Source organism: Melospiza melodia, chromosome 12 (genome assembly GCF_035770615.1).
Source record: "Melospiza melodia melodia isolate bMelMel2 chromosome 12, bMelMel2.pri, whole genome shotgun sequence".
Classification (NCBI taxonomy): domain Eukaryota; kingdom Metazoa; phylum Chordata; class Aves; order Passeriformes; family Passerellidae; genus Melospiza; species Melospiza melodia.
In genome coordinates this window covers 14048052-14075994 of record NC_086205.1, presented here as the reverse complement: position 1 = coordinate 14075994, position 27943 = coordinate 14048052, and the positions used below count along the sequence as shown (strand labels likewise).

The following is a 27943-nucleotide window of genomic DNA, read 5'->3' as shown; positions in this document are numbered from 1 at the left end:
CAGTGCGCAGGCTCCGGGCCCGCCGCCGGGGCAGCGCAGGCGGGCGGAGCGCGGGGTCCGCGGCCCGGAGGCGCCGCCGCTGCTCCCAGCGCGGCCCTGCCCCTCCCCACAGCCGGCAGGGGCCTGTGAGGGAGAGCGCGCTGCAGCAGCTCCTGCGTCTGCCCTTAAATCTGTTTTCTCCCAGCCGGTATAGTAATTACGGCCCTGCTCATCACAGCATCAGAGGGCTGCCCGTGAAAATCTCCTCAAAGCAATTCTGAAGTAATTCTGGACACTTACAGCAATAGTTCATAAAATAGGAAATAGGGGCCTTTATGGAGTAAGGTACCAAGTGTCTGGCAGGTAAATCCAATACATGACGATTCTATAATTTAATAAGAGATCATTTATTCTTACAGTATAGATACTAACTTGTCTCCATTTGGCCTCTCCTGAATGAGGACTTGGACTGAGTTGTCACCAGAACTCAAATCCTGTACAAAGCTCTGTCATCACCTTGGACTGGGAATAGAAACCAAGTAAATCAAGTCTTGTCCCAACAATGCAAACCAGGAAATAGACAGAGGCTAATGGCTTCAAATCCAAGAACTTAATTCCCTTCAGTCTCCATTATCCCATTATACAATAGAAACTAGATGGATGCATCCCTTAGTATTGCTGTATTGTGTGTAAGACAGTGAAGATGTCAAACTCAGTCCAACTGCTTGCTCATCAGGATTCTCCTGTTCTCTGCCACACTTAAGAGTGGTTTCAGGACCTGAGAGAAAGTAGAAGCTTCATACTTTAAAAGAAGTCTTTAATTTTGATTTCGTTTCCGTATTGTTTGGCTTTTGGTAACAACTTCATTAAATGTACAGCTCCAGCTTGATAAGTGAAAATTTACACGGATGAAAAAGGAGTACAAATAGTTACTTTAAAATTACTAAGAAAAAAATACAGATTTCATCTCTTCCAGAGAATGCACCAGTCTTTCTACACCAAACCTCTGCACACATGATACACATTTTAGAAAAATCAAAGGAATTATATATAAGGAAATGCAATACAGTAATGAGAAAATCCATAGTGGACTAGCCAGCTCTTTATTGTTTTCTTAACACAGTATTTTATGAAAAGGTTAAAAAAACCAATAGCTGTTTAGTCCAACCGCAGAACTTAGCACATATGCAGACCTAATAATGACACGACATTTCTGCTTTCTATTGCTGGTTTTTTCATACAACATGGTTTGTAAAAGTTTCTGCTAAGTAACAGAACAAAACTACTACATATATTTGAAGATAATTCCCACAAAAAAAGTTTCATCAGTTTAATCAGTATTCATTAGTTACCAGACATTATCATAGGCCTTTACTTGCTCTAAAGTCAATGACAAGACTCCCACTGGCTCCAACAAGAGTTAAGCTCTCCAAGAATAAGGCAAGGATGATAATTTCTGTGCAGTTTGGGGTCCAATCCAACAGGACTGGAATGCACCTTGAGACTTGTATGACTATATATAACTAACACCCACAAAAATCAAACAGTGTTTCATAATTGGTCCTGAAACAACATATGTAAAACAATGCAGGTTCTCACAGTGCTATGGAAACTAATACAAATGAAGCTTGATTCATATGGGTTTTTCCAAGCAATACAAATCTATGATGTTAATTTGTTAATGAACATGTTCTGAAAATGGTATTAGCCATAAGTAATTCATGTGTTATGAAACCGAAGAAAATTAACTAATACAAACACATGATTAAAAGATAATTGATATTTGTGCATACAATTTTTCTCATACTAAGTTTCAGAACTCTGTAAACTGCGAGGCATTCATTGTGCTTAACATGGCAGAAAGTTATTATATGTCTGCATTATTTTATTCTGTTCAGTCCTCTTCCCATCAAACATGCAAACACTGTCATCACCATTTTTGGCTTCACTTCAACCAGATCATCTGGGAGAGCATAAATACGAGCACCAATTTTTCGAGCAACTGAAATGGCATACCTTGGAAAACAAGAGAAAACAAATACTATTATTTTCTGGCTTCTACCAATATGTCAAAATTCACAACAACAAAATCAGATTTTAATGGCAGGATATGCCTGTTTAACAGTACTTAGGCTCTACCAGAAAATGGACATTATGGTGAAGAAAGCATGTACTGGCAGATGTTTTACTATTTGTTATCAAAGCATTTCTTTTGGTCAAAAACAGTATGAATTATGGCAAACTGTTAAGAAACCAATTCCAGTGCAGTGTTGGTAGGTCATATCAGCTGTAAATATCACTTCCTATTTTAGATGAACTAGAAAAATAAATAATATTAGAATTTATATTCTATTCAAAAAAATAAATTAGTATTATCTTTCTCCTAACAAATCAGTAAATAATGCATTACACTGTGAATTAATGCATTTCCTGCATTTCAGGAAAATATGAAGCATTCATTTAAAACTTACTTGGCATTATTCAATTTGTCTTGGTAAGAAAGGTCTTCTCTCTTGACCATTTCTGGACGAACTGCTTTTGGTGCAATGGCATCTATTAAATCTAGGACAGGTAAGCTAGTGCTAATTGATCTGTCCTAAAAGAAAAGGACTCAGGATTAGTTTAAAGGAATCTGCTTTGATTATTCCATCTTCAAAATGCAAAAACCCTACATCACATCTTGCATGCATACTCAAAGACAGAAGCCTGTTTTCTTACTTCATAGTGTGAAGGTTCTCCTCACCCTTTATGAATTCTAATTTTCTTTTCTACAATCAGTATTATAATGTTCACCGTGCTGGTATCATTATTGCACAAATGGTTTAAATTTATTTCATCAAACTTCCCTCCTTAAGCCCTAAGGAAGGAAGGGAATTATGTCATAAGTTCAAGGGCTGGACTTTCAAGACAACAAAAAAAGATCCTTCCAGGCCCCCATTCATGTATTTTCCTTGTTTTCTTGCCATGAAACTATTTTCTCCAATAGTTAATGGCTCACTCTTTCTGTAATATTTCAACTCAGATGGTGTTGTGAGCTAGTGTAAGCAGTCTGTGTTTCATATTTAATACAGAGAGATTCTAAAAAGAGCAATTGCTGTTGGTGCAATCATTCCCTCCCAGCTGCCCGGGCAGAGCAGGAGCTGCTGGTGCCAGAGCAAGCACAGGCAGTGCCTGTGGGGCTGCATGGCTGAGCACAGCCACGGGGCACAGCTGCCTTTGTCACCAGGTCAGAACCAGGACTGCCACTTCAGGGGAGTCCCACAGAGCCATCATTAATTATACATCTAAAAATACTAATAGAATTCTGCTTCAAGGCATGAAATGCATGCAGTCCCCAAGACCATGAGACACACCTTTGTTATTTTGACTGTTTGAATAATGGCAGTACTATAGAACTTGGCTTTCTTAGTCCACAGTGAAATATAAGGCACTTCTGCATTCTCTATGGTCTGCTTGCCACAGTGTCCCAAAAGCCAAACAGTGAAAGGCAATATTTATGTAAATATTGTAAAAAATTAGCAGTAAAAAAACCAAATACTGAATAGTGCCACTTTACATGAGTACCTTCTTATCTTTGGTCAACCAGCAGTTGAATTATCTTAAAAACACTATTTGAATGGCCTTAAAAACTCAACCAATGTAACCTCAAAGACACAGGGATACCAAAGGCAAGATATTGGGACAGGTTCTTGTCATACTTTCAGCTTATTTAATATCACCTTTATAACAATTTATGTAGAAATAAGAGAAGCAACATCTCATAAGAAAATGAAGTGAAAACTAAATATTCTTACTTAATTTTTTTATTAATAACGATTATCTAATTAAAATTCATAACATGGTGAACTCTCAAATATTTAACTTGCTAGGTTCTCCTGCTTTGAATCACAGACATAACTGTCTGAGGTTATAAAATGAACCTGTACAAGAATGTTACATTTGTGTGCAATTATTAATCAGCCATTTCGAGAGCAAGAGATTCACACAGAATAACACACCTGACACACATACGGCTTCTTTTGTTTTGAACACTGAAATAACGCGGAAGGAAAGGTTCCTTTATCGGTGTGTTCTTTCGTGCTGAACGGGAGCAGCTCCTGCTCTCCCCGGCCTGCTGCACATCAGCAGCGCCAAGGAGGACACAAGGTGTCGCTGGCTACCCGGGGCTCCCTCTCCCGGCTGTGTCACACGTGAGAAAATCCTTTAACCAGCTCCTAGGAGAAGTGATCATCTGCCCCCCGTATTTCCAAAATCGTTCTTATGGCTTGTGTAAGCATGACAGTGCCTATATCCAAATATTTGGAAAATATACGACATGCCAGGCCCAAAGACTGGTAATTTCAGACAGAAGACCCTTTGAAAGTATAAAGTTATTTTTCTTTTCTTTATTTTTGGGCTTTTTGTTTTGTATTTTACTGCAGCTACTATAAATTCTTTTATTTTTCAATATATTTGAAAAATACTTTTGAAGATTCAAAGACTGTCAGAAATATTTCCATAAACAATTTTGCTAGTCGATGGCAGAGCTGCTGTTAAAACCAAATCATTAACAGATCAGGTTAAAAATCCCAGGTCCTATTGTATGTGGAAAGAAAAGTAAATAAAATTTATTACCTTGAAACTTGTAATTGAAGTTTTCTTGTTTGCTTTTGCAAGTGTCTGATTCACCCACTTAATAATAATTTCATCATTTACTTTTTCGCCCTCTCCAAGGTCAGACAGTACATTCAAAGTATACCTTCAACAAAAACAAGAGCCCAAATTAAAATGAGTGCTGGAACTCAACTTTTCTTGCAAAGCTATAGCAAAGGTAAAATATTACTTCATCACAGTAACAATGCTAAGTACTCTTCATAGGGTACACTTACCTTACAAACGATATAGTAATTGAAATCACTTTTTCAGTGGTTACTGAATAAAATAATAAAATAATATCCCAAACCTCATAATATTCATGGTAACATCTTCATGCATTTGTTTTACTCAGTACATCATAATAAATTATACTTTCTAAGTTAAAATGACTCCCTACCATCCTAGTAGGGAAAAAAACTAAATCACAGCAGTCTGAGAACAAAAACCACTAAATGTTTTGGGATAGGTCTAAGAAAACTAATTTGAGGAAAGCATTTGCAATCAAACACTCCTTAATCAAATCACTTTATAATAATTTTTCTCACTCAATACAGTATAAAGATTTTGATTTGATGAGACTTATGGTATCTATAGCTGTAATGGCCTACAATTTTTTACCCTTTCAACTTCTATAGTGTATGTATCACCACTGCCTTGGGTTTTAAAATATTTAAATTATTATACTTACAGAAAGACACATGGAATCAACATGAAATAAGGTGAATTCTTTTTACTTGCTGCAGGATCTATAGTTTAGACGCAGTTTCTAGTTTATAAGGTTTTAATTGGCACTATAAATTGTGGTTTCAATCACTGCAAAGTATGTAAGATTACAAAACACATATACAATTTTATCTTTGAGAACAGGGACATTTAGAGATTTCTCTCTACAATACCAGTTGGGTGACCTGAATACTACCCTTAATTTGCCTTGATTTACAGACACACATGCACAGACACATTTATACACATCCATCATACACTGCCTAACTTACCTTCTCATCAGCTGCCACACCAAAGCCAAAGTCAGAGTTGGATTACCCTCATTTAGATCATGTCCAGCAATACCAACCAGTGAGAATTTGGCTTTTGTCTTCCCAAGTTCTACTGCATAATTGCAATTCTCAATCTAAAAATAAATATTGTGTGCAAATAATGAAACATATTATTATTTCTGCAATATAGACATATACTCTATGTGCATTTTAAATTACTTTGGCTTACTGTTACCTACAGTGAGATCTGAAGCTAGAAAAGATTTCCAGTCTAGCTACACTGTGATTGAAATAAATAACAGTTTTTACTATAAATGCCATTATGCAAGATTCCAATGATAATTTTTTCCACATTTGAGAAAATCAAGTTTCCACTAAAGTAGTGAATAAAATATATTTATATCAAAACTATACTTTGAAAGATATTGAAATGTGTTCTTCTTAAACAGGCAGTAATTTTTATCCTCTACATTTTAGGCTTCACAACAACCACAAAACTATGTGAAAGCTTGGATCCTGCAAGTCTTGCCCTAATCCTCTGGCTAGCATATAAAACTGCTCTGGGAGGAAATGTCTCACAGTACAGGAGCATCCAGCAACAACAGCCAGGTCAAACCTGAAGCTTTCACTTATAAGAGCAAAATTAGGCCATAAATGAAATATTGCTAAAAGGTGCCCACATTTAGAAACTAAGGTGATATGTGCTATTACTGCTATTTATTCTTTGGGATAATAACTGAAAATTAGATTTTCATTTTTTTTCTCCCAGGGCTGTCTCAGTAGCACAGAAATCTCAACAACCCAGCCTGCCAGGAGCAGCATGGGAGCCAGTGGAGCTGGGCTGCCCCCAGAGCATCACCCACCTTTTTCATGTTGCCCCCGAGCAGGGAGTAAGGAGGTTTGTTAACGTGGCCCCAGTCAACCGGAACGCGCGTCATGTCGTACAGTTGGAAGATGATTAAAGCATCAGAAAGGTCACTAAATCAAGAGCAAAACAATGGGTTTCAGCACAAAAGGACAGATTGACAATGAAAGTAAGTACTTGAGACTTCTCACAGTGTAATTAAGTTGCTGAAAAATTCCAGACACGTAAATAAAAACTGGTGCAGTTCTGTAAAGAAACTAGCCTACATTCCATTGCTTGATTCCTGCAAGTATATACACCAAATTCTGCATTTAATTTCATTAGTATCACAAATCTAACTGAAGCAATCTCAGTCACTGGCCTCAAATAAATAATTACTTTCATAAGGCAGGCATAGACAAAATAGCTGCTAAAAGAGTTTTAATCTATTGATCTCGTTTTAGTTCTCTAAGGACTTTCCCAAATGTTAAATACTCATGCTTTATCTGCAGATGCCTACAGATGAATTTTGCTAAAGAATAATCAAAGCCAATGAACTTATCTTGCAAAAGAAGAATAGTAGGAAAAGTATTATTTTCCAATTATATGTTGCATTACTGATAATTCCCATCAACTACTTAATAAATGCAATTCTCCATGTTAAGATCACTTTACAGAGATCAGAAAACTGAAATAATGAAACCAATTAGTAAATATACATACAAGCAGGGGTTCCTATTTGCTCCCTCAATCTCATCTTTTATTGGCAGAATTTGAATCAATTTCTGGCATAATTTGAAAGTGACCAGAAGCATCTAAAAAGCTTGTTATAAAGCCCTTCATCTGAGGGAATACTACACTGCAGAGCTCCTTACAGTCTACTGAAAAAATAAAAATTATACATCATAAAACACAATTATCTCAACTTTTATAAAAACATAATTCAACATACAAGTGAGTGAGGGAGGGAGATTTAAACCTTCTTAGGTTTTCTAGTCTATCTAGATTATAACTAGAATATTTGAGTCACATACTGCTTAATGTGGTCCTACAGATCAGTTTTCAAGAAGAAACCTAGATATCACTATTCTAGTAGAAATACAACTTCCCCCTCTTCTTTCCTTCTTTCTTCCCCTGTCACCCCTGGGAAGTCAAATAATTCTTTTTAAAAAACCTTACCTGTATAAATGATTAACATATGGGCTCACACCCAGTGAATTCATCCAGTTTCTGAAAGTCCTTTCTTCCTTACTTTCTCCTATGGTGACAAATACAATTCTATATAAGTTATTGGAGAAAACACTTTAATAAGCAATGTTTAAATGTTTCTCATATCCCTCACCACCCCCCTCCCACCCCAAAAAGAGTTCACAATTTCCCAAACAATAGTCTATACTACAAGGCAATCCTATCCAATTCAGACCCACTCAGTTCTGGGCACAAGGCAGGGGGACTACATGAAGTAGTATCATTAGACTACATTTATCTGAGTAAATACAATTTGATAAAATACAGAAATAAACTTTTGTTGTATTTCACATAATTAATATATCATGAAGACGATTAATAGTAAGTTCCTGAAACTAAAATGAGCAGAAACTGCATTCAACAGTTTGAGAGAAATAATATTTTTTTATTAAAAGTCAGTACTAACACATGAGGCACTACAACTCCGTTCTCTCCTCACAGAATTTGACAGTATTAATTTGCAAAGGGCCCCCCTAAAGCAAGGATTTCTTTTTTTTTTTAGTTCTTTGCACTGAAAACATGGAGAGGCAGTGTAGTATTTGTTAACTTTGTGGAGATATTTATACTGCTGAGGGGGCCAGTTATCCTCACAGCTTTAGCCAGCAATTCTACTTACAAGAACTTCAGAAAATTCATTAGGCAGTAAATCCCAACCTTCACTTTCCTGACATAGGTTGCTTTTATTATTGCAATCATGAGTCCTAACCTAACTCGTTCTCTATAAAGTTACAGATTGCAAAAATTCATTAATTTTCTACATATAACACTACCTAAATTTTAACAACATCTCTGTAGACATCTACATGTGAATCAGTGCTGCATAAGCTGTTTTCTCTTGCATCAAAGAGGAGCATTTGAGAAAATATTCAGCCTGAATATGTGAGCTTGGAATAACTTCATAACTTTGTTCCCTTGGGTTGATAATCCACAGTTCAGAAAACAGCGAAGACACCGAGGAGGGAGAAAGCTCTGGACTTCAGAAATTTCACCTGTAGTTTACAGTTTCTAACAGAGTAAATTTTAAAGTTTCAGCCACCTTACCAGGTTCTTTCCTTTCCAATTATTAAGAAATAGTTGATATTCATCTTACCGATATATTTTTCTCAACTATTTTTTTTCATATGGAATTTGAATTAGTGTTTGTTTAAAATATTTACTTGTAAAAATAACCACAGAGCCACTCATGAAACAGTAGAAACAAAGAAAAATACTATTCTGCAAGATCATCAGAGAGCTTTGTTTCACATATTTCTTGCCACATTAAAATTTAAAAGAACAATCACACTTTATGACAAAGTTATTAAAAATATCAGTTTTTCCATTTAAAAAACAATAATAACTCAAGAATTATATATAATTTAAGTTTATAAAGAATACCTTTGAGATTATAGTATTTTGAAGCAAGTGCCTTGTGGTTTTTTTAATGATTTTATGGTTACTGAGCTTTGAGTTGATTTGCAGTACATAAAATCCTGACTGCAAAGTGCTTTTAGGAACACTTGTCCATTACAAAGACAGTACCAAGGTTATTTAGTGAACTCTTAAGAAACAGCATAGCCACAAAAACAGATACTCAGCAACTGCACTCAGACTGAGGATTTTAAAATGCTTGCTCAAGATTGTCAGGAGAATCCAAAGCAACCAAGCAGGAGCAAGAGCATGCAAGCTGGGCAGGACCCTTTTGGAAAGTGGGAGTCCAGGAACTAAACCCAGCATACTATATTTAATATGCCACTCTAAACAAATCCCTTTATCATGCAATACATGAGTGTTCATAAGTTTTCCAGATGGCTGAGAAGTGACCAGTTTTTTTCTCTCTATTCCTTTATTCAAAATATACCTTGTGATCCTATCAGGAGCATATCTTCTGCTGAGTGGTGCAGCAGATAGCCAAAATCATTGGAAAACTGCAGAAAGGGGGCAGAGCTACACAAAAGAGAGAGGAGCAAATTTGGTAGTATCCTTTATATTTATTGCCATCTCTTTTTTGAGATCATTACACTGTGGAACTGAGTGGAGAGTAGCCATAGGGAGGGGATGAAAAATCCAAAGAGCTCCAAATAAACCTAAAATAATCCCTGCAACACAACTGAGCTCAAGATACAGTGGCACCCAAAGCTCAGCCAGCCTGAGTGGGAGTACTTAACCCTCTTGTGGTGACAGCCATGAAGGCTGCCAGTAATCTAAGCAACAGCACAGAACATCTACAGTGGAGGAAAAGTGGGTGGACACAAGTCCCTCCTCTTCCTCCCCCCAAGAGCTCAGTTCTCTTCATGACTTGGACTCCAAATTGCTGCTTTCCCCACAAGCCAGGGCCTCCTTGGATCAGCAGCAAAGGTGGTGCAAGAACTGAGCTCAGGACTGCCCTCTCCATCCCCACACAATATTCAAATGTTCATTTTGCTGTGTCAGTATTCCTGAGAGACACAATCTCATATTTCAATGCACATCACCAGATGTATTATCAGGGCAGATGTCAGTTTATGCACAGCATTGACTGTCTTAATCTGAATAGGACAGCCACACCATGCTGATGAGGTGGGACAGTCCCTGAAAAGATGGAATTTATGCAGGAAAATGAAAACTTTCAGGAAGCTCTACTCACCCACACATACCTACAGCTCGACATCTCAGTTCATGGCAAGCCCTCACTGGCTAAACCCTCCAAAATACCTGGATGGCATTTGACTTACTGCAACTCTTGCCCTCATTTTATATGCTGTGGGGTTTTTTCCATCTCTTTTACTTATGATGGCATATTAAAACAATAGAAAAATGTAAGAACAATGCAAAAAAAGAAATCAACCAGAAAAGGACAGAGATGATTAAACAATAGGGGAAAAAAAGAACGAAAAATTGCAGAATAAACACTTTTATGGAGTACAGAAAAGTACTAAATACAGTACCTACATTAGGAGGGGTCAAATCTGCATTTCATGAAGCAAAACAGGAAAGCATTATAAATTATGAGTCAGATTTCAACAGACAATCTATGATGAAACTATAAAGAAATCAATGTCATATTTTATATCACTAGCTTGAGAAAACATCGGTATAAACACAGGACTTAATGGAAAACAAACAATACATTAACAGGAAAAAAAACATTAACAACCTTGTCTTTGGGCTGAAATAACTATTTTGATGGTTTAGATCTACTTGATACCACGGCAATTATTATTTGAGGGCAAAAAGGAGTCATCTACTTTTCTTTGAATAGGTAACATTGGCATGATTATCCATCTCAAAAATATATACTGTAAGTAGTAAGTTAAATTTGGCCAGTATTTATAATTACAAAATCATAGCCTAGCATTCAGCTGATTGTAACTTTTTAAACTGGTTTGGCTGAGACTTTCATCTCCATCTAAATGTATCAGGAAAGTCCAGAAACCAATTCAACAGGTTTTTCCCATGCCATTGAAAATGCTTCCAAATTTAACCAAGTTTTCGGTATTTCAAATCACACCAGCAATTTTATCTTCAGAGCAGAGAAGGTGAACTGAGCATATTCCACCTCCACCCAGCTCCTGTATGCATTTCCAAGAGCTGACATTTCTAACAAAACTGAAGCAGAGGAAGAGCAGACCTTTCCTTCAGTCATTTGTCCTGGCCAGCAGGGACTGCAGTGACTGGGGATATCACAGCTGGAAAGGGAAGACAAGGTCCTGTGCTCTAAGCCTCTATCACAGCTGGCACCCAGCTGAAGCTAGAAGAGCCAGAAGCCTGAAACAGGAATGCTCTGAGGGATACAATATTTGTGACACAGGGATGCAGCAGCACAGACAAATCATGAAAAAACAGGAGCAAAGGAAGATGGACTCACCTAGATGGAAAGGGAACCTGATAGGAACAGTAAGAGGAAGGCACGAGAAGGCAGTGCAGAGGACTATGTGAACATTGCTGATGATTCTCCCGAGTGCAGCACCCCTGATTCTCACACTCCTTTGAGATCAGTGAACAACTGTGAAATACACTGGCAGGAGCCACTCCATTATCCTAGATTAGCTGGTCCACAGCAAGGGCAACAGCCAAAGATTGCTACCAATTATCCCTTTGTGTCTGGCATTAGGGATCTGAACTGTACAGTTAAAGGCCAAATTCCCTGCTATGACAGGATCTATACAGGCTGCTGATGCAATAGATTTATATAGGCTGCTGATACAGAAGCCTTTTTAAAAAAAAGTTTCCTGCTTTAAAAGGCAACAAACATACACACACATATATACAAATGCACAAAAGTATGTGAAAAATACTTTTAAAGACTATTACAGTTGCATAATATAGCACTTCAAAGAAAAGCCAGAATTTGTATATCAGCTCAAATATAAATAGCATGGAAAGAAGCATGGAAACTGAAAGGAAAGTAGGAGGACAATTTTTGCTCCTGCAAATGGATGGCAGAAGGTTATTCAGGAATGACCATTTGGTCAGGCTAACACAAGTGAACAATATACACACTACTGGGGTTTTCCACTAAGGCTTAAATTGGCTGCTAGTAAGTAAACACAGGCACCAGCACACAGGGATCCTAAATCACAACCTAGAAGGAATACCTAAGTAGAAATCACTACAAATATTCTAATACTAATATTATTCTCTTCCATACAGTTAGAAAGTTGAGTACCTTCTAATAAATTGAGATCATAAGATGAATTGTCAGGCTTGTGCAGGGCTGGATATGTGTTAAAGAGATTTGCAACAAAAGCCAAATTGAGTTTAGGGTTGCCTGCAACCACATCAGCTGGAGTTACAAACTGTCTGCAGCCCAATTTATCTGCCTGTTGGAGCATGTATTCAGCCCTCCTCAAGTCATTTTTATCCTAAAAAGAAAAACAAACAAAAGTTAATTTACATTTAAGTCTAGTACTAGATTTTACTGAATCATCAGCTAGGGAAATCTTTAAATGACCCATGTCAGTTCCTCCCTCATTCTGCCAATGCCTGAGCTAGCTCTTACAGCCCAGGACAATTCCCCTCTGCCTTCTACTGTCCTTCACTTCTGTGGCTGTCAGCACAGCATTCCTCATGAATCACAGCAACTGCAGCCAGAAATGTAGAGATGCTATTTCCATTTCCAGGCTGTTGATTCCCATATTCTTTATCCTCCTACATGCAATAAAGGTTCACCATCACTGCTTTAAAATTATATTCTCAAGTAATTCCAGATGATGCCCAAAACCATCAGTAAGAGTTTGAATGCTTCCAACTTGCTGTCATTTTAATATTTTTTTCTCTTAATAATCATAAGTTGGCAAGTTATGTTTGTTATTCTTTATTAGTACTATACTGGTTCATTACAAAAATGTGATCATATGAACTGTAGGAAATTACATGGAAAAAATTTACTTCTACTCTCTCACTCTCAAAAAACCCAAACAAGAGCAAACAAAGCAAACAAGGAATTTAAGAGAACTAAAGCATGTAAGAAAACAATCATGCACATGGGTTTCATGCTTATAATGAATAATGAGATTCTACTGTATATTCTGATTAATATATAAGTATCTCAGGCATGCAGTTCAACTTTGGAGCAAATGCACTCCCACAATAATCCTTCCAACAGGCATTATGAAGCCACTTAGACAAGTGCTTCCACATCAATGTAGGCTGGTTTTAAACCCTCTGTCCCTTTACACCTTAAAGCTTGATGGATGCCACACTTTGCTGCTGGTTATTGGAAGAGCTCACATGTTATTTCTAATGGCTGCTTGGTTAGAGGAAGGAACAACGGTTTGTGAAGTCTGTTCTTCCTTGTCTGAATTCCAGAACAGGAGAACTGAGCAGGATGCTCTAATATTCATGCTGGATGACCCAACAATGTACACTATTCCAACTGAAAATCAATATACACTACTCCAAGTGAAACATAGCTCCAAACTTTTGACTGCAGGATGCATTATCCTGTTTCAGCAGCACTGTAAGCTCAAGTTTTTGCTCATTTAAGCTTTAGTAACACTGAGCAATCTGGCTGAGTTTTTGCACACCTTAGGAAACAGAAGAGGATTCAGGGATAACCTGGTAACCAGAATGTTGGATACATACACAGAGGTCTCAGATAATTCCAGTCTATTTTTACATTTCTGGATACTTACATGAAATCCTGTAAAATCAATTTTAATAGGCAATTGCTCAGGGTCATCTCCTTTGGGTGCAATCTCATTTAACAAATGGTAGTAGGCTCTTGAATCCTAAAACAGTGTAATAAAAAAAAAAAAAAAGCAGCACATTTGTAGCCTTTCCTAGACATTTATTACTGTAATACTCCAATCCAAAAGCCACAGGAGTCAAATATACAGCTCTCTAATTTCAGTGAATATGGATGAAGTCATGCAGCCATTTTACTACCCTGTTTCACATAGAACTTAATCAGCCAGATGACAGTGAAAAGGAATATCTGCTAATTATTGTGGACAACACTAGTTAAATTTATTCTGCTGAATATTATCTAGACTGTTGCAATTAAGATGTTCAGGGCAAATTTATCAGGGATCACCCACAAAAAGGATCAATTTTGCAGTAACAAACTAAAAGAAAAAACAAACCCCTACTAGTTCTAGAAGTATTTACTACTTCTCTTAAGCACCATATAATTTTTTTACCATAGCAGCAGTTTTCATATAAAACCCTAGTTACAGTCTGCTGTAATAACAGCCTTCTTGACAGCATTTGAAATGATGTAACTTGCTGAATGGTGCAGCAGATAGCCAAAAACTATTAAGGACATGGTTTTGTCCAAGGAAAGGAGGTCTAACCACCTTAAGGCAGTCTTCTTCCTTTGCTTTCAGTTTTTAAAAGTTGCTGTGTTCTTCCTCAGCGGGGCTACTACAATGCTCTGCCTGCCTTTGCAGAATGACTGAAGAGAGAAGGAACCTTTCAGCCCCTGTGTCACCCAGCTGACACACCAGCAAAGCAGTGACTGGCAGTTATTAGCAGCTAGTAATGCAGTGCAAATTATCCTAAATAACTCTAATAGACACCGAACAACATTAGAACTTCCCTGACTATCAGCCTGTTGGAAATGTTCACTTTGCACTGTGATATGATAATACAGGGGATGAGCAACTAAATAGGATAGAAGAGATCAAAATAATTCTCTTTCAGTGTTGAAAAATGCAGGATAAACCTGCAGTCAGATAAAGCAGATTACTATTGTATCTAAATTCTCCTGATCTGACAATTTTTTTCTATGCACTGTGTGTTTTAATACCACTGTGTTCAATTATGAGAAGAAATAACTACATACCTTGATGTCTTGGCTGAAGTTAGTGATTCTCTGCCACCCTGCATTGGCCAGATGGTAATTCACCCAGCGCAGCAAGAGGTCTTCTGGGGAGAGCTTCATTAATTCATCCAGCTCTTCCCCTTCATTTAGCAAGGCAATAAGAGCTAAAAGCAAGTTTGAAAGAAAGCTGAGATCACTGCTATTGTGGTCTGAGCTAATTCCAAGGGGCTGGCATTTCTATAGCAGGCATTACTCTTACCTTCATTTCTGGAGATCTCAATATCAGCAAAAAGGCCAACTTTAATGATCTGCCACAAGAGTCCCAATACCAAGTGTGGTTTTCCTTCTTGCAAATCTTGTGATCCAATATTGACAACTGTGCAGCCAATGGCAGACGCTGAGTTCAGAGCCAGGTTTAAGTTTTCCTATTTGGAATATCATCATTTAACAAACTTGGGAGATTGTATTTTTTAGTAAAATTATTCATATTAAACTTTGGAAGAAAAAATGCATTAATTCAACGGCTTTGAATGGAAAACTGCACTCTGGAGGTTTTTGTTAACTACCTTGCATCTTACCAAAATTTTATGAAAACAATGACAGTGTTAATATGGACCCACTTAAAAATTGTGGGCCACCTTCTGCAGCTGGAATTACTGAGGAATACTTTAATAAAAATATTTTTACCCACATAAAGGATTTAGAATAGTGTGGTTTAACTTGTCATATTTTAACACCACTGCCTAAAATAAAGTCTGCCATTTAACTGAGGCTTTTATCAGCAGTTTTTTCTCACTGGGTTAGTAACTTACGGATCTGCTTCCCTTTCCAGCCCTGTTTTCTTAAACCCAAACTAAGTTCTTAAAAACTGTTGCTGTCAAATTTTTCCATGACTTCATACACAATTAAAATAGATCTCCTCATCCTCTGTCAAAGCTACTCTCCAGTACTGAAAGTGCATCATCCTATCACAGAATATGCAGCCATGCAGACACTTTCTACATGGCTGAAATACAACCTGGCCATCCACTCAAAGTCTAAAATTATTTACTTCAGGTACTCAGTAAGGCAAAACAAAAATAGCTAATAGGGAAAGAATTAGAGAAAACAAGAAAAAACTATTTTTTCTGTAAATAATCTAATAAATAGGAGAATACAGTAGAGTTTTTTAGAAAATATAAGCTCATGCTTCAGGATTTTTTTATTACATATGATTTTTAAATTTTTTTTTCCACCAGAAGAACTGTCATTAAAACAGAAAAATACTTTCTCACTTGTGGCAAGTTCCTATTCATGCAGTACTTACAGAAACAGTGAAAGGAGTGAGTTTTTTCTTATTAATAGCCCTTTCATCAATTGTATCTGGTTGTGAAAAGTTGATCATTTTGCTAAGAAAGAAAAGTCAAGAGTTTATTCAAACTTCCGTTTCTCAGAAAATATATTATTTGGTTATAAACTACCAACACTCAACTAGCTGCACACATTTCTGACAAGATTTAAAAAAACAAAACAAAACAAAAAAGACCATTGTCTAAATCTCCTCTCCCCCATTAAATAACTGCACATTCATTCAGAATGCCTCAGATAATATATTGCATCTTCCTTTTATAATTAAGAGATCATATTTATAACAGTCAAAGAAAGCTCCTGAGATGAAAACTGTAAACCAAAGTAACTTAAATGGTCTCTACTGAAAAACTGTAGTATAATCAGTGTATTCCTGCACTGCATTTCTGTAGTACCTTGTATCTACGTGGATCTCAGACTAATTCACATCAACACTAACAGCTAATCCCTTGTTACCATGGTGTGTCAGTAAGTACTAGTAATCCACTTTAACTAGAAAGTTACAGCAGACTGAAGTTAAGGGATCTACTATATGCTCTCTGTTTTGCCATGAATTTAAATTCAAATTTCTTTTCCTGATATCCCATGATTTAATGACTATAAGTAGTAACTTTTAAAAATATTTAAAATAGTCAAGTTTTCTAATTATTTCAAGTAATGAATTTATGAACTGTTTAATTATCTCCTTTATAAACAGCCTGCACATATCTGGCATGAATAATTATGGGTCTGAAGAGGAAAAATGCTTCTATAACGTATGCACAGAGTCACATAGAAAATATGCTAAAAATCCCATTACTATGGGCAAACAAGTGAAATATTTAAGAGTGGGATCTTGACCTTAATGCCTGTCTAAAGTTTTCTAATTCATGTCACTGTGATCAGCATTTAACCTTCAAGATTAACTTCCTTTCTTTCTCATAGCCTTGGACTCACCAAAGAAGGATGCCATCTGCAAGGGATTTAAACAGACTGGCATCTGATGGGTTCATTGGTAGGAGGTGCTTACAGTCTGGGTCATCTTGTAGAGCTTTATTTATCCAATTAACAAAAGCAACTTTTTCTTCCTCTGAAAAGAAAGACATCATTAAAATAAAAGATGAACATTTCCAGGAAGACATAGTAGTAACAGCATACTTGGGTCATCTGCAGCAAAACCCCTTAATTTCACAGAGGTCAGTTATTAAAAAAATCAGATCAATGAGAAAGAACACAAAAAATGGTAAGTACAGGTTGACCTTTCTCCCACTGCACCCTCTAAGTATCTGGTGATTTTCTGAAGGATAACATGAATATCATAGGAACATCTGAGAAAAGGTGTCTTCAAGGCTGACTTCAAATTTGGTTTCTCAGCAATTACAAAGAAGAGGTGAAGACATCTCATCTGAAATATGCAACATCTCACTCCATGCACTGTTTGCTTAAAATGAGTGTTTGATTCAGCCTTCTGCTGGACTTTGGAGACTGGCAGCCTTTTGAGACTGATCTGAAGTGCTGAGCTGTCTTTAGCTTTGAGAAACTTAAGTTTAATATCTCAGTTATTTGAAGCACCTGACTCACTACACTTCTTTTCTAGAGCACACTTCACCTCATCATAAATGAGATGCTGGGTGAGGCCAGGCCAGGTGAACCATGCTCTAGTGGGGTTTGTTTCTCTCCCCCAAAAACAAAACTGCATCTAAAGAATCACCTCTGATGCCCTACAGGCATCCTTTGGGATGGAGCGTATCCCCTGCTTTAAGGATGTACCAGGTATAGCTGGTGCTGGAATCCTACTGAAAAAGAAGATATTGCCACCTTTGGTTAATCAAAGTAAACCTTACTCATTTACAGAACCTTAACACTATCTGGAACAACACAAATTCCAGACTTAAGTCAATCAAAAAAGTTGCAATATTGCTGATTGCAACATGATCCTAGGAGGTGGCTCACACTCTATCCAGGAGCTGCAATGCAATTAGGCACAATTACCAACTTAAATTACATGCAGCAGGGAGAGGTAGAAAGAAACAGATCAAATATTAAAAGCAGCTTCTTCAGTGTGAGACAGTCTATGCAAAAGCCATGTATGACTGAATAATTCTGTAATGCAGAGACAGCTGAGGAGGGCAATCCATCCAGAAAGGATTTGTGGCATTAGAGGGGTTTTAGTTCATGTTAGTTAACACTGTGGAAATGAAAATGAGGATTTATTCATTTTTTTAATCTGAATATAGGAATAAGAATCCATTACCATACAATGAAGGCAAAAACTTGACTAGCTTTACTAGAAGTACACCAAAGGGGCTTTTCCTCCCCCACAAGGTGTCAGTGCTTGTTTTCCTCGTTTGTTCTCACACAGATGCCTAACTTGCCTCCAAGGGCAACTAAGAGTGAAACTAAGCAACAACTGAACAGAGCTAATAAACTACCACCCACACTTACTTTGTCTATCTCCATAAGCTTTTGCTGTGTTAATTTGCTTTTATTGCCAACAGTTTCCAGTTAGATTCTGTTTTATCTGTAGTGCAAATTCAAAGAGTCCTCCTCCATGGACAATTTACCCATGTTTGACTATTTCTTACCTGAATAAGAGTGCTGTGTCCCCTCACTAGATATTGCTGATGTTCCTCCAATTGCTGTAATACCTTGCTTTTTGTTTATTGATTTTCTGAAAGATTTGCTAACATCTTTGCTTTTCAATTCCTGAATTATCTGAAATTTAAAAAATAGACAGCATTTTGTGATTGATTGTACCTTCAAATAACTGTTAAATCATCTAGGTAGTCTAGAGTCAGTAGTTAATCTGTCTGAATTTCTTTGATATTTAAAATGACTTCTTGTCTAAAAAGAAATAACTACTGTTTGGATATGTGTATCTATACTGGATATCTAACATATTATTTCACAGTGAATACCTCTATTAAGCCATGCTATCTAAAAAAATAGACATACAAAGATCAACACAATTTTTCCATAGATATTTTGGTAAACTGAAGAACACAACTAAAGATACACACAGTTTTGATGATGATGGTATATTTTTTCCACTGATTTCCCCACATGCTTTGCATGTAAAAGGTTCTAATGTGACAGTTAAACATGCCCTTCCTTTATCAAGCTAATACCATTCTCCACCTGCCTGCAATGTAACCCACACTGAATATATCAGTATGTCCTAGGTTTGCCCAAATATTGCAGAGGTCTCAGACTGACAATGAAGTAAAAGACACAGTTAATACCTGGAAGCAAATACTTGCATGTTTAGAATCTCAGAAAAAAAAGATCAATCCCTAATTCAACAAGCAACCTTGTGCAATTAGCAGCAGTACTCTAATTTCAAAACAAAACACCATCATCCCCAAGCACCCACAACCAACAGCCTGATAAGTTCTTGTTTCTTTTAAAATGCACCAGTGAGTGATTCTCATTAGAAAAGCCTAAAGCTTTGAAATCTGCTCAGTGAAAGGGAAAACTTGTACCTCACTCCCAGTAATAAACAACCATTAGTATAGAGATTAAGCATAGTGAAGCACTGCTAAGAGCATTCAGAGGCTGCTATCCAATTGTCTGCTCTTTTGTCAGAGTGAGGGCTGACCCAACAGTTCCTACAATATGTACTCCTTCCCCTCACCTTGGAGGAAACAGAAAACAAGACTGATTGCAAATACTGTTCTTTCACATGCAACATTAAATAGGAGTGTGAAAGATAAAAATTAGAAAATAACAATATAGGATATTCTAGGTTGTCACAGAAAACTCAAAATAATAGTTAAATATAAAAATAGCACTTAGCACAGTAGAGAAACATCCAAAGGGAAGGCCTTACAGAGACAAATTCTTCAAAGTTGATTTTCCCATCCTTGCTGCTGTCTGTCACCAAAATGATTTTTTCTACAATCTCCCGGACTTTGTAACCAGGCAAGGGCAGACTTGCTTCTTTAAACAGGTCTTGAAGCTCGTAATCACTGACATACCCACTGTTGTCAATATCTGTAGAATGAAAGCACAAGTTGTTATACTCATGCAAACCCATGCATATTCATGTACTAAACTATGGTAACTGTTAAGAATAAACGAAGCAAAATAAACACAGTTCTAGGACATGAGTGTTTCTTTCTCTGATACAGATAAGTATGAAGGAATGCTTGTGGATTGGAGGCATAACTAGGACTTGTGCCATCTTGTTGTATGCTTTCTCAGGAACTATCTTCTGATCCCAGAGCACAGATAGAACAAGATAGCAAATTTGCAAATAGTGAAGTTCAAGATTTTCTTATTTGTTTTTAAGACTCACAACAAAATTATCTATAAACATTCAAGTTAAAGGGACATGAATTTATATATGCTTAGTGTAATATTAAACCATTTGCAATCAGCACAATCAGTGAGCTCAAATCTGATGCATGTTGTGATTACAAGAGCTCTATGAATTATATATTTGCAAGAAATTTAAGAGAACATCACAATGAATCAGAAACAGAAGCAGATGATATGGCCACTTCTCTGACTTGTCAAGGTGCTCCCACTTTTGTTTTTTTTTGGTTTTTTTTTGTTTTTTTCATTTACCAGTTAAAAACATCTCTTCATATTGCATCTAGTATCAGAACTCAGTCAATGATACCAGAGTGGATGAATGCCTCCCATTACAGAAGGGCAAGCAGAGAAACATGCTTTCATCTCCAGCCATAATTAATTACTACACAGTAATTTTTTTTGTAATCCATACTACACTATGTAGCTTCTGTACAGCTTCATAAGGCAGCCACATTTCACTGCAGGCAAAAGGCTAAAAATGCAGGGCAAAAAAAAATTGTGGTTTTGATACTATCAAAAGTTCACAAAATAATATACAAACTTGATGTCTGCATATGCATTAATTCATCCAGTGGCTTGCAGACATGTAAGACCACACATAATAACAGGGATGGTCTAACCATCAGAGGACATGCTCATGAGCTCACTCAGATTACCAGCTATTTTATTTCTCTAGGTTCATCTTTCACTGAGGGTAAGTTTCCATGATGACAAGCTGAGAGTTAAATAAATGCCTTCTCTCAGTTTACCAACTTAGTTGCAAGTACTTTATCCATAAAGACATTAGAAATGTGAAAAAAATTAAAACCAATCATGCTTAATTTTTATGTTTTACAGAAAGCATAAGGGAAAAATGCTCTTCAGGGAGTAGGAGCAGTACAGACAATTCTTCAAGCTGAAATAGGAAAAGATGCAGGTAGAGGATGGAGATAAAGAAGAAATACAGATGGTGAAAACCAAACATATAGAAAAGCTGTCAGACAGCACCAGTGAGTCTCTAGCTGTGCTAACATCTCTTAGCAGACTGATACATGTATATAGTGCTCTTCTCCTTGGTCTGTCATCCCAGCACCTGCAGGATATAAACCACTTGAGCTATAGATGTCCTGAGGATTGTTTAACAGCAACTCAGGAGTTATCTTCCATGGATGTATCATACTCCCTGTAGAATTTCTACTCTTTGTTTGGTCTCAGCAACATCCTGAGTCAATGGGTTCATTGTTCTGCTATTTATTGTAAAGTTAGTATTTTTAATTTTAATTTCTCTAGTGGGCATCATGTGATACCTGTATTGGCATATCCTAAGTAATTCCCTCTTCACTTCTTCATACTACTCATGGTCTTCCAAATCTCTAACACACAGTTTCCCAATAGTTTCTTTACCAAGTAAAGACGCCTAATATTTAAGAGTTCTTGCCTAAAATGATCCTGTCCCCCCCATCATGACTGATTACAATCATGGTTGTTTGATTTCCTGAGCTGCACAGTTACACATCACCCCTCAGTAAATAAGAAATAAAGCAGATATGAACATTCACAACAGCAGTGCAATCTGGGAAAAAAGGGTGAGCTGCTATATAATTTCTTACACTTTCTGTGTGCTCTGATTAATCTCTAAACATCCTCTCAAGCATACAAAATTGTACAGTTATTTATTAACACTGGTGTAACAAAGCTGATCTTATTAACAAAAGATCAAAAAATCTTCAAGTTTAGTTCCCTTAAAACATAAAATCGGATTGAATAAATGAAATTATTAGTTCAGCAAAGCATGCAAATAAAGCAAAAACCAAGTGTCAGTAACCTAACGTGAAAATATAGAACACCTGAATCAAAAGTTTTTCCAAATTAAGGAGTTCAGAAACCTGAATTTTGACTCCTTATTTAAAACATACCTATTTTGCCAAATGCCTCTCGTAGATCTTCAAGCTCTTCACGAGAGATAGTAGTTATGTTGTTCTCCATCTTCAGCCAGCACAAGTGTTGTCCTCAACTGCTAATACCTAATAAAAACAATAAACAGGTAAGATACAAGGCAGGCTATAATTCCAGACACATTAAAGTTACTGATCTATTCAACACAAGGCACCAGACCTGAATGACACGTCCAGACCTGACACACTTAAAATGTTACAAACAACACTTTAAAGTACATCAGATATCTACAGAAATTCTTTTCACTGCAAGAGTAAGTGAAAATTCACAACAGCAGCCCCTGTTTACATACATTTGATGTTTTCATTTGCATAGAATAAACACTGGCCAACAACCTTCCACCACTGCTTAAGTGGTTTTCTATCATTAAAATCTTCTCATACTTCAAAAAAAATTTCTGGAAACATTAATTTCTAAGTGAGATGCAGTATCATTGCCAAGCAGTGCTTAGAGCTGGAATCTAGCCCTGCAAAGCACTGAGCACTCCAACATTTACACAACATCAACCTCAGTGGGACACTTCCAAGGACCTGCCCACAATCTGTCAGTGAACACCAGGGAGCCTTTCCATGACACCAGGAGGTACCAGCAGCTGAACTCTACCACCCTTCTGACACCCTGCTGTCTCCTAACACTGTCAGAGCTGAATGAAGGCTTTTACTGTACAAAGACTGGAGTCTGACTGGGAGCCTTTCTCTACTGACCTCTTAGAAAAGCAGAACAAAACTGAAGGCACCTTCATAGGGGTTGGTAAACTCCTATGAAAGATTTTTCTTCTTATCAAAGCCTTACTACAACAGGATGACTCAGATTTATTGGCAGTAAGTAGAGCTTTGTAAAGAAGCCCCATGCAGTTGTCTCCACACCCAAGTTTATATTTGTATTTTTCATTTTCCACCGTGCAGTGCCACTGGCACACACAAGGCAAGCCCAGGGCAGCACAGCCCTGCCTGCACTAAGCTCTGAGTGCACCTGGCTGGAGACAGAGGGAGCACAGGCTGCTACAGGAGGGGTTGTGCCTGTCCTAAATGTCCAAGTTTCATCTTTGCATTTACTAAATAAGCCAAAAGTGACAAAAATCCACCTCACACAAATATTTTCATCAAAGTTGTTCTTGCCCAAGTTTTCCTTTTGGTTTAGTACTTTTGCTTTAGAGCAAGAAAAAATACATTCCTGGAATGACCAAGCTCACAATAAATATATTCTGGTCTGCTAAATGCAGCTGCTTCTTCCCCAAAAATCCTGCATACCAGCAGAACAGGGCTGTTACCCACTGGACAAGACTCTAGAAGAGGAAACCTGACTTCAACAATCAGTTTTAGCATGAATCATGCTGGATGCCCTTAGGAAAGGCTGTACTTTTGCTTCCCCACCTTTTGTGGAAAATTTTTCTCCCACAATGCTGTATAAACAGAGTTCTTAAACAACAGTGAGTTGTTTTAAATAGATCTTGCCTACTTTACTTGGGTTAGTATTTTCTGTGTCTTCACTGGGACTGCTCCTGTGGGTCACACAGGATATGGCCTTGAGTGTGGGTGGCAAGTTAAGTCTTTTTCCTTCATGTCACTAGATCTTATTTAAGTACTAAAATCCTTCTTACCTGTTTTGCTAAGCTTACTAATAGCATGTACCAGTGCCCATAATCAAAAGAAAAAAAATTAAAATATATATTCAGAAGAAATAACCCTTCACACAGATATTTCTGGAAGTGCAAGTACCTTCACTGGGAACCTGATGTGACAATTAATGTGGAAAAATTGATGAAAAAAATAAAAGATTTAAATGTAAATTACAAAGGAAATTTAAACGGCTCTAAATCTAAAAAAAAAAAAAAAAACCAAAAACCAAACAGATGAAACTCCTCTGAAATACAGAAATGGCATGACAAATCATAAGTGAAATATTTAGCTATGCAAGTATAAAAGATATCATCATTTTTGCTGGCACCATTGAAGTTAACTATTTACCATTATCATGACTCAGATCTTATAAATTTCTGCAAAGTTGCATAAAATTAGTTTCACTTCTGCCCTTTTATAATTGATAATTCAGATTTTCCATCATATTCTATTTAATAAAATAGCAATCTTTGATTTCCAAAGATGTTGATTATTTCAGTAACACAGTAGAAACATCTGTTTTTGAATGAAGCAGAAAAAGAAAGCTAATAACTGCTCTAAAGAGACAGCCTTAAATAGCCTATGATATCCTGACAGGGTAAATTATGGCAGAAGTGCTGCAATCATGGTTCAGGCATTCAGGGGAGTCAGAGCTTGAACAGTCAGAGACAACACCTTAACTAGTCAGACATTACAGACAATTCCAGTCCACAAACAGGGACCTTCTATCTAAGCTAATAAATACCTTGCACACCCAGACTCATCATCATCCAAGATGACTCAGGGCACAGGCAATTCTGACAAGATTTAGCCTCAGAGGTATCTGGGTCTTGGAACTGTGACCTGTTCAAAGGTATATTCATTTCCAGAGAACATTTCTCTGTACTCTGAGGATGTTCATATGGCCCTTAGATTTTCTGTAGTCTCCACCTACAACAAACCATTTCCTGCTGCTCCAGGACAGGGTAGGTACAAACACTGTTTTAATGCTGATGAAGTACCCTTGATCCTTTTTTTAGTCCTTGAAAATGTGCTTAGTATGAACTTACAGTATTTATGTAGTCCTAGCCCGCTTCCTATGCCTGGAAGTCTTTTCCAATCTAAAGATAATTCACTGGACACTGCTGGAAATCATCCACATCCAACATAAGACAGATACAAACTACTGTTGGTGCCACTGTGGTATTTCTTTGTGTGCAGAGGAGTATCTATGGCTGAGCAACCACAAAGGATGGAGTAGGTCAAAGAGAGCTCCTGCCACATTTCTGACCTGTTATCAAAGCTGTCAGAAAAAACAGAACAGTTAATTGGCAATCAGGCCCAATACTTGTCTCCATCCATGCAGGCAAGTGGCAATTTCTTTTCCAGTTCTTCATTTCAAATTCTGTTTGCCTCATTTCCACACGCAGCTGCTACTGCAGTGACAATGGAGTTCAGAATGCTGACTCGAGAGCCTATTTTCTTTTGTTGCTGCTCTTTTTGTCTGCATCAGGGACACACCTCCTCCATCCCTGCTGCAAATACTGCCTATTGCTGCATCATTCTTAAAGCTCTTGTCTCTAATTACAGCCAAGAGAGCATCATTTGCATATACAGGTTGTGCTTTTATATCAACAACCAGCTGGTTATTACTATGTACTATCTATAATTACAAAACATGAAAATTCTCCTCTTATTTGGCTTTGAATCTGCTACGGATTTTAATGGGAAAAAATACCCCCAAAACACAGTTTAACCTGTAGTATTCCTGTGTTAGTTATCCAGGTCTCTAAGTCAATGTGATGAGAACAGGATAGCTTTCAAGCACTATTAGTGTCTTTTAATAAACTAGGAGTTCTGTCCAGTCTCAGTGAGAAAATAATGCATTGTAAGGTATAAGACACACAAAATAAACTTTAAAATAAGAATATGCATCACATATTCCCTTTAGACAGTAAGGAAAGAGGAAATGCTAATTAAAAATTACTGGAAATATCTGCATATAATAAAGATTTGAGCAATGGAAGTAACATACAGAATGTTGGCTTGATATGAACACACACACAGAGGTTTCTGATGTTTTTCAAGAAGCTAAAACTACCCAGGGTTTGTTTGTTCTGTTTATTTTTTGGTTTCCCTACCCCAACTCATCTTAGACTGAAAGAACTTATTTATGCCAAGATTATTCTTGTCCTTCAAGTAAAAAGATGATGAGGGGCCAACTGAATCGATCCTTTAATAACATGAAAGCACAAATTGTTTTAGGGGTTGCACTGGTGGTCTGCAATAAAACAGCAGTGGTGATTAATCTGAATTAAATTAGGAAAAGGTAATTTTTTATCTTATTGTGATAAGTCTCAATCTTTATGACAAAATGAATAACCACTAGAGTTCAGTGGCTTTATAATTTTATTGTTATTGTTGCTTGCCCTGGTATAGGGTATGGAAAGATAACTTATCTTTTCTGTATCACTACTAAGGCTGCAGGAGACATCATGAGGAAAGAATTGCACTGTCTGGTATTCAAAGTGAAAAAAGCCTTCACTGTGGAACAGTCACAGAATCACAGAATGCCAGGTTGGGAGGCACAGCAAGAACCAGCCAGTCCAACCTTTCTTGGCAAAAGCACTCTCTGGACAAGATGGTCTAGCAGCCAAATCTTAGAGGTGTCCAATGTTGGGGAATGCACCACTACCCTGGGGAGATTATTGCAATGGCTGACTTCCTCTTAGCAAAAAATTGACTTGTGACCAATAGAGTGTCCCCAGGAGCAACCTGGAGATACTACCCCTCCTCTTTTCCATGTGACTTCTTTTAAAAGGGAGTAACCACCTTTAAATACTGCAACACGGTGATAAGGTCTCTCCTAAACCTTCTTTTCCCAAGGCTGAACAAGATCTTTTCTCAAGGCTGAACAAACCCAGTTCTCTCAGTCTTTCCTTCTATGGCAGCTTCCAACCCTCTGATCATCTTTGTGGCCCTTCTCTGGACCCTCTTCAGCCTGTCCACATCTTTCTTTGCAGCAGAAATCAAAACTGGACTCAGTATCTCAGGTGTGGCCAGCTCTCTAATTGGTTCAGAAAGAACTAATCTAGCACACCTGTAGACTGATGAGCACTGGCTTCATAAAGAAAAAAGATAAAAAAAGAGATCCACTCTAAATGCAGCAAAGAGAGCACCAAAAGGTCAAAGTAATTAGCTATATACACACATATTTAGATACTATATATATATACATGCATATATATATGTGTGTGTATATATATATATATATATATATATATATATATATATATATATATAAGGTATTGCAAGAACACAGGTAATTTTTGAAAGAAGAGATGGGTATAATTATGGTATCAGTTACAGTTATTAGCAGAGGAGTATGAAGAGCAACAATATGATACAGTCAGTCTGAAGCTTCACAACCTGGAACATTCAGAAATTATATTTCTCAGCCTAGCTTATAAACATGACTGGATATATTTATGAGGATCAAAAGTATTTAATAACTAGAAGTTAGAGGATAACAATGAAGAAATATATAAACCAATATTCAACACATAAACCAATAATCCATGGAATTTTCCTCAGTCTTTTAGGAATGACATTACACTGTGAACAAGGTACAATTTAAGAGGGAAAAATAGTATTTTTAACTTCACTGACCTTTGCTAAAATAAGGCTATCAAATCAGCCACAGTGATAAATTTTGTGTCTACAAAACATGTATGTCATGAAAGGAGGACTAGATGTACACTGAAATTAATTACTCACTCCATGGGAATTTATTCAACAGTACAGTAACTATGGTTAGTAATCGACATTTCCTCTATGCCTT

The 27943-nt window shown here is 37.0% G+C and overlaps 1 protein-coding gene across 3 annotated transcripts in view; it reads right to left on the bottom strand.

The window, feature by feature from the left end:
* Nucleotides 1–1063: 1063 nt before the first annotated feature.
* The window catches only part of PLS1 (plastin 1), a 41316-nt gene continuing 14436 nt past the window's right edge, over nt 1064–27943 (bottom strand). For 2 of the 3 annotated variants that reach the window (XM_063166912.1, XM_063166910.1), the window contains exons 2-16: nt 22465–22572; nt 20082–20245; nt 18838–18967; nt 17210–17342; nt 16233–16314; nt 15186–15351; nt 14948–15090; nt 13797–13892; nt 12329–12524; nt 7633–7711; nt 6473–6587; nt 5610–5743; nt 4594–4717; nt 2451–2575; nt 1064–1995 (exon numbers count right to left, since the gene is read on the bottom strand). In XM_063166912.1, the coding sequence (XP_063022982.1) occupies nt 1860–1995; nt 2451–2575; nt 4594–4717; nt 5610–5743; nt 6473–6587; nt 7633–7711; nt 12329–12524; nt 13797–13892; nt 14948–15090; nt 15186–15351; nt 16233–16314; nt 17210–17342; nt 18838–18967; nt 20082–20245; nt 22465–22534 (1893 nt within the window). In that variant the 5' untranslated portion in view covers nt 22535–22572 and the 3' untranslated portion in view covers nt 1064–1859. Of the gene's footprint in view, nt 1996–2450; nt 2576–4593; nt 4718–5609; nt 5744–6472; nt 6588–7632; nt 7712–12328; nt 12525–13796; nt 13893–14947; nt 15091–15185; nt 15352–16232; nt 16315–17209; nt 17343–18837; nt 18968–20081; nt 20246–22464; nt 22573–22796; nt 22824–27943 lie in introns of those variants that run through there. The other variant, XM_063166911.1, reaches the window with a different exon arrangement.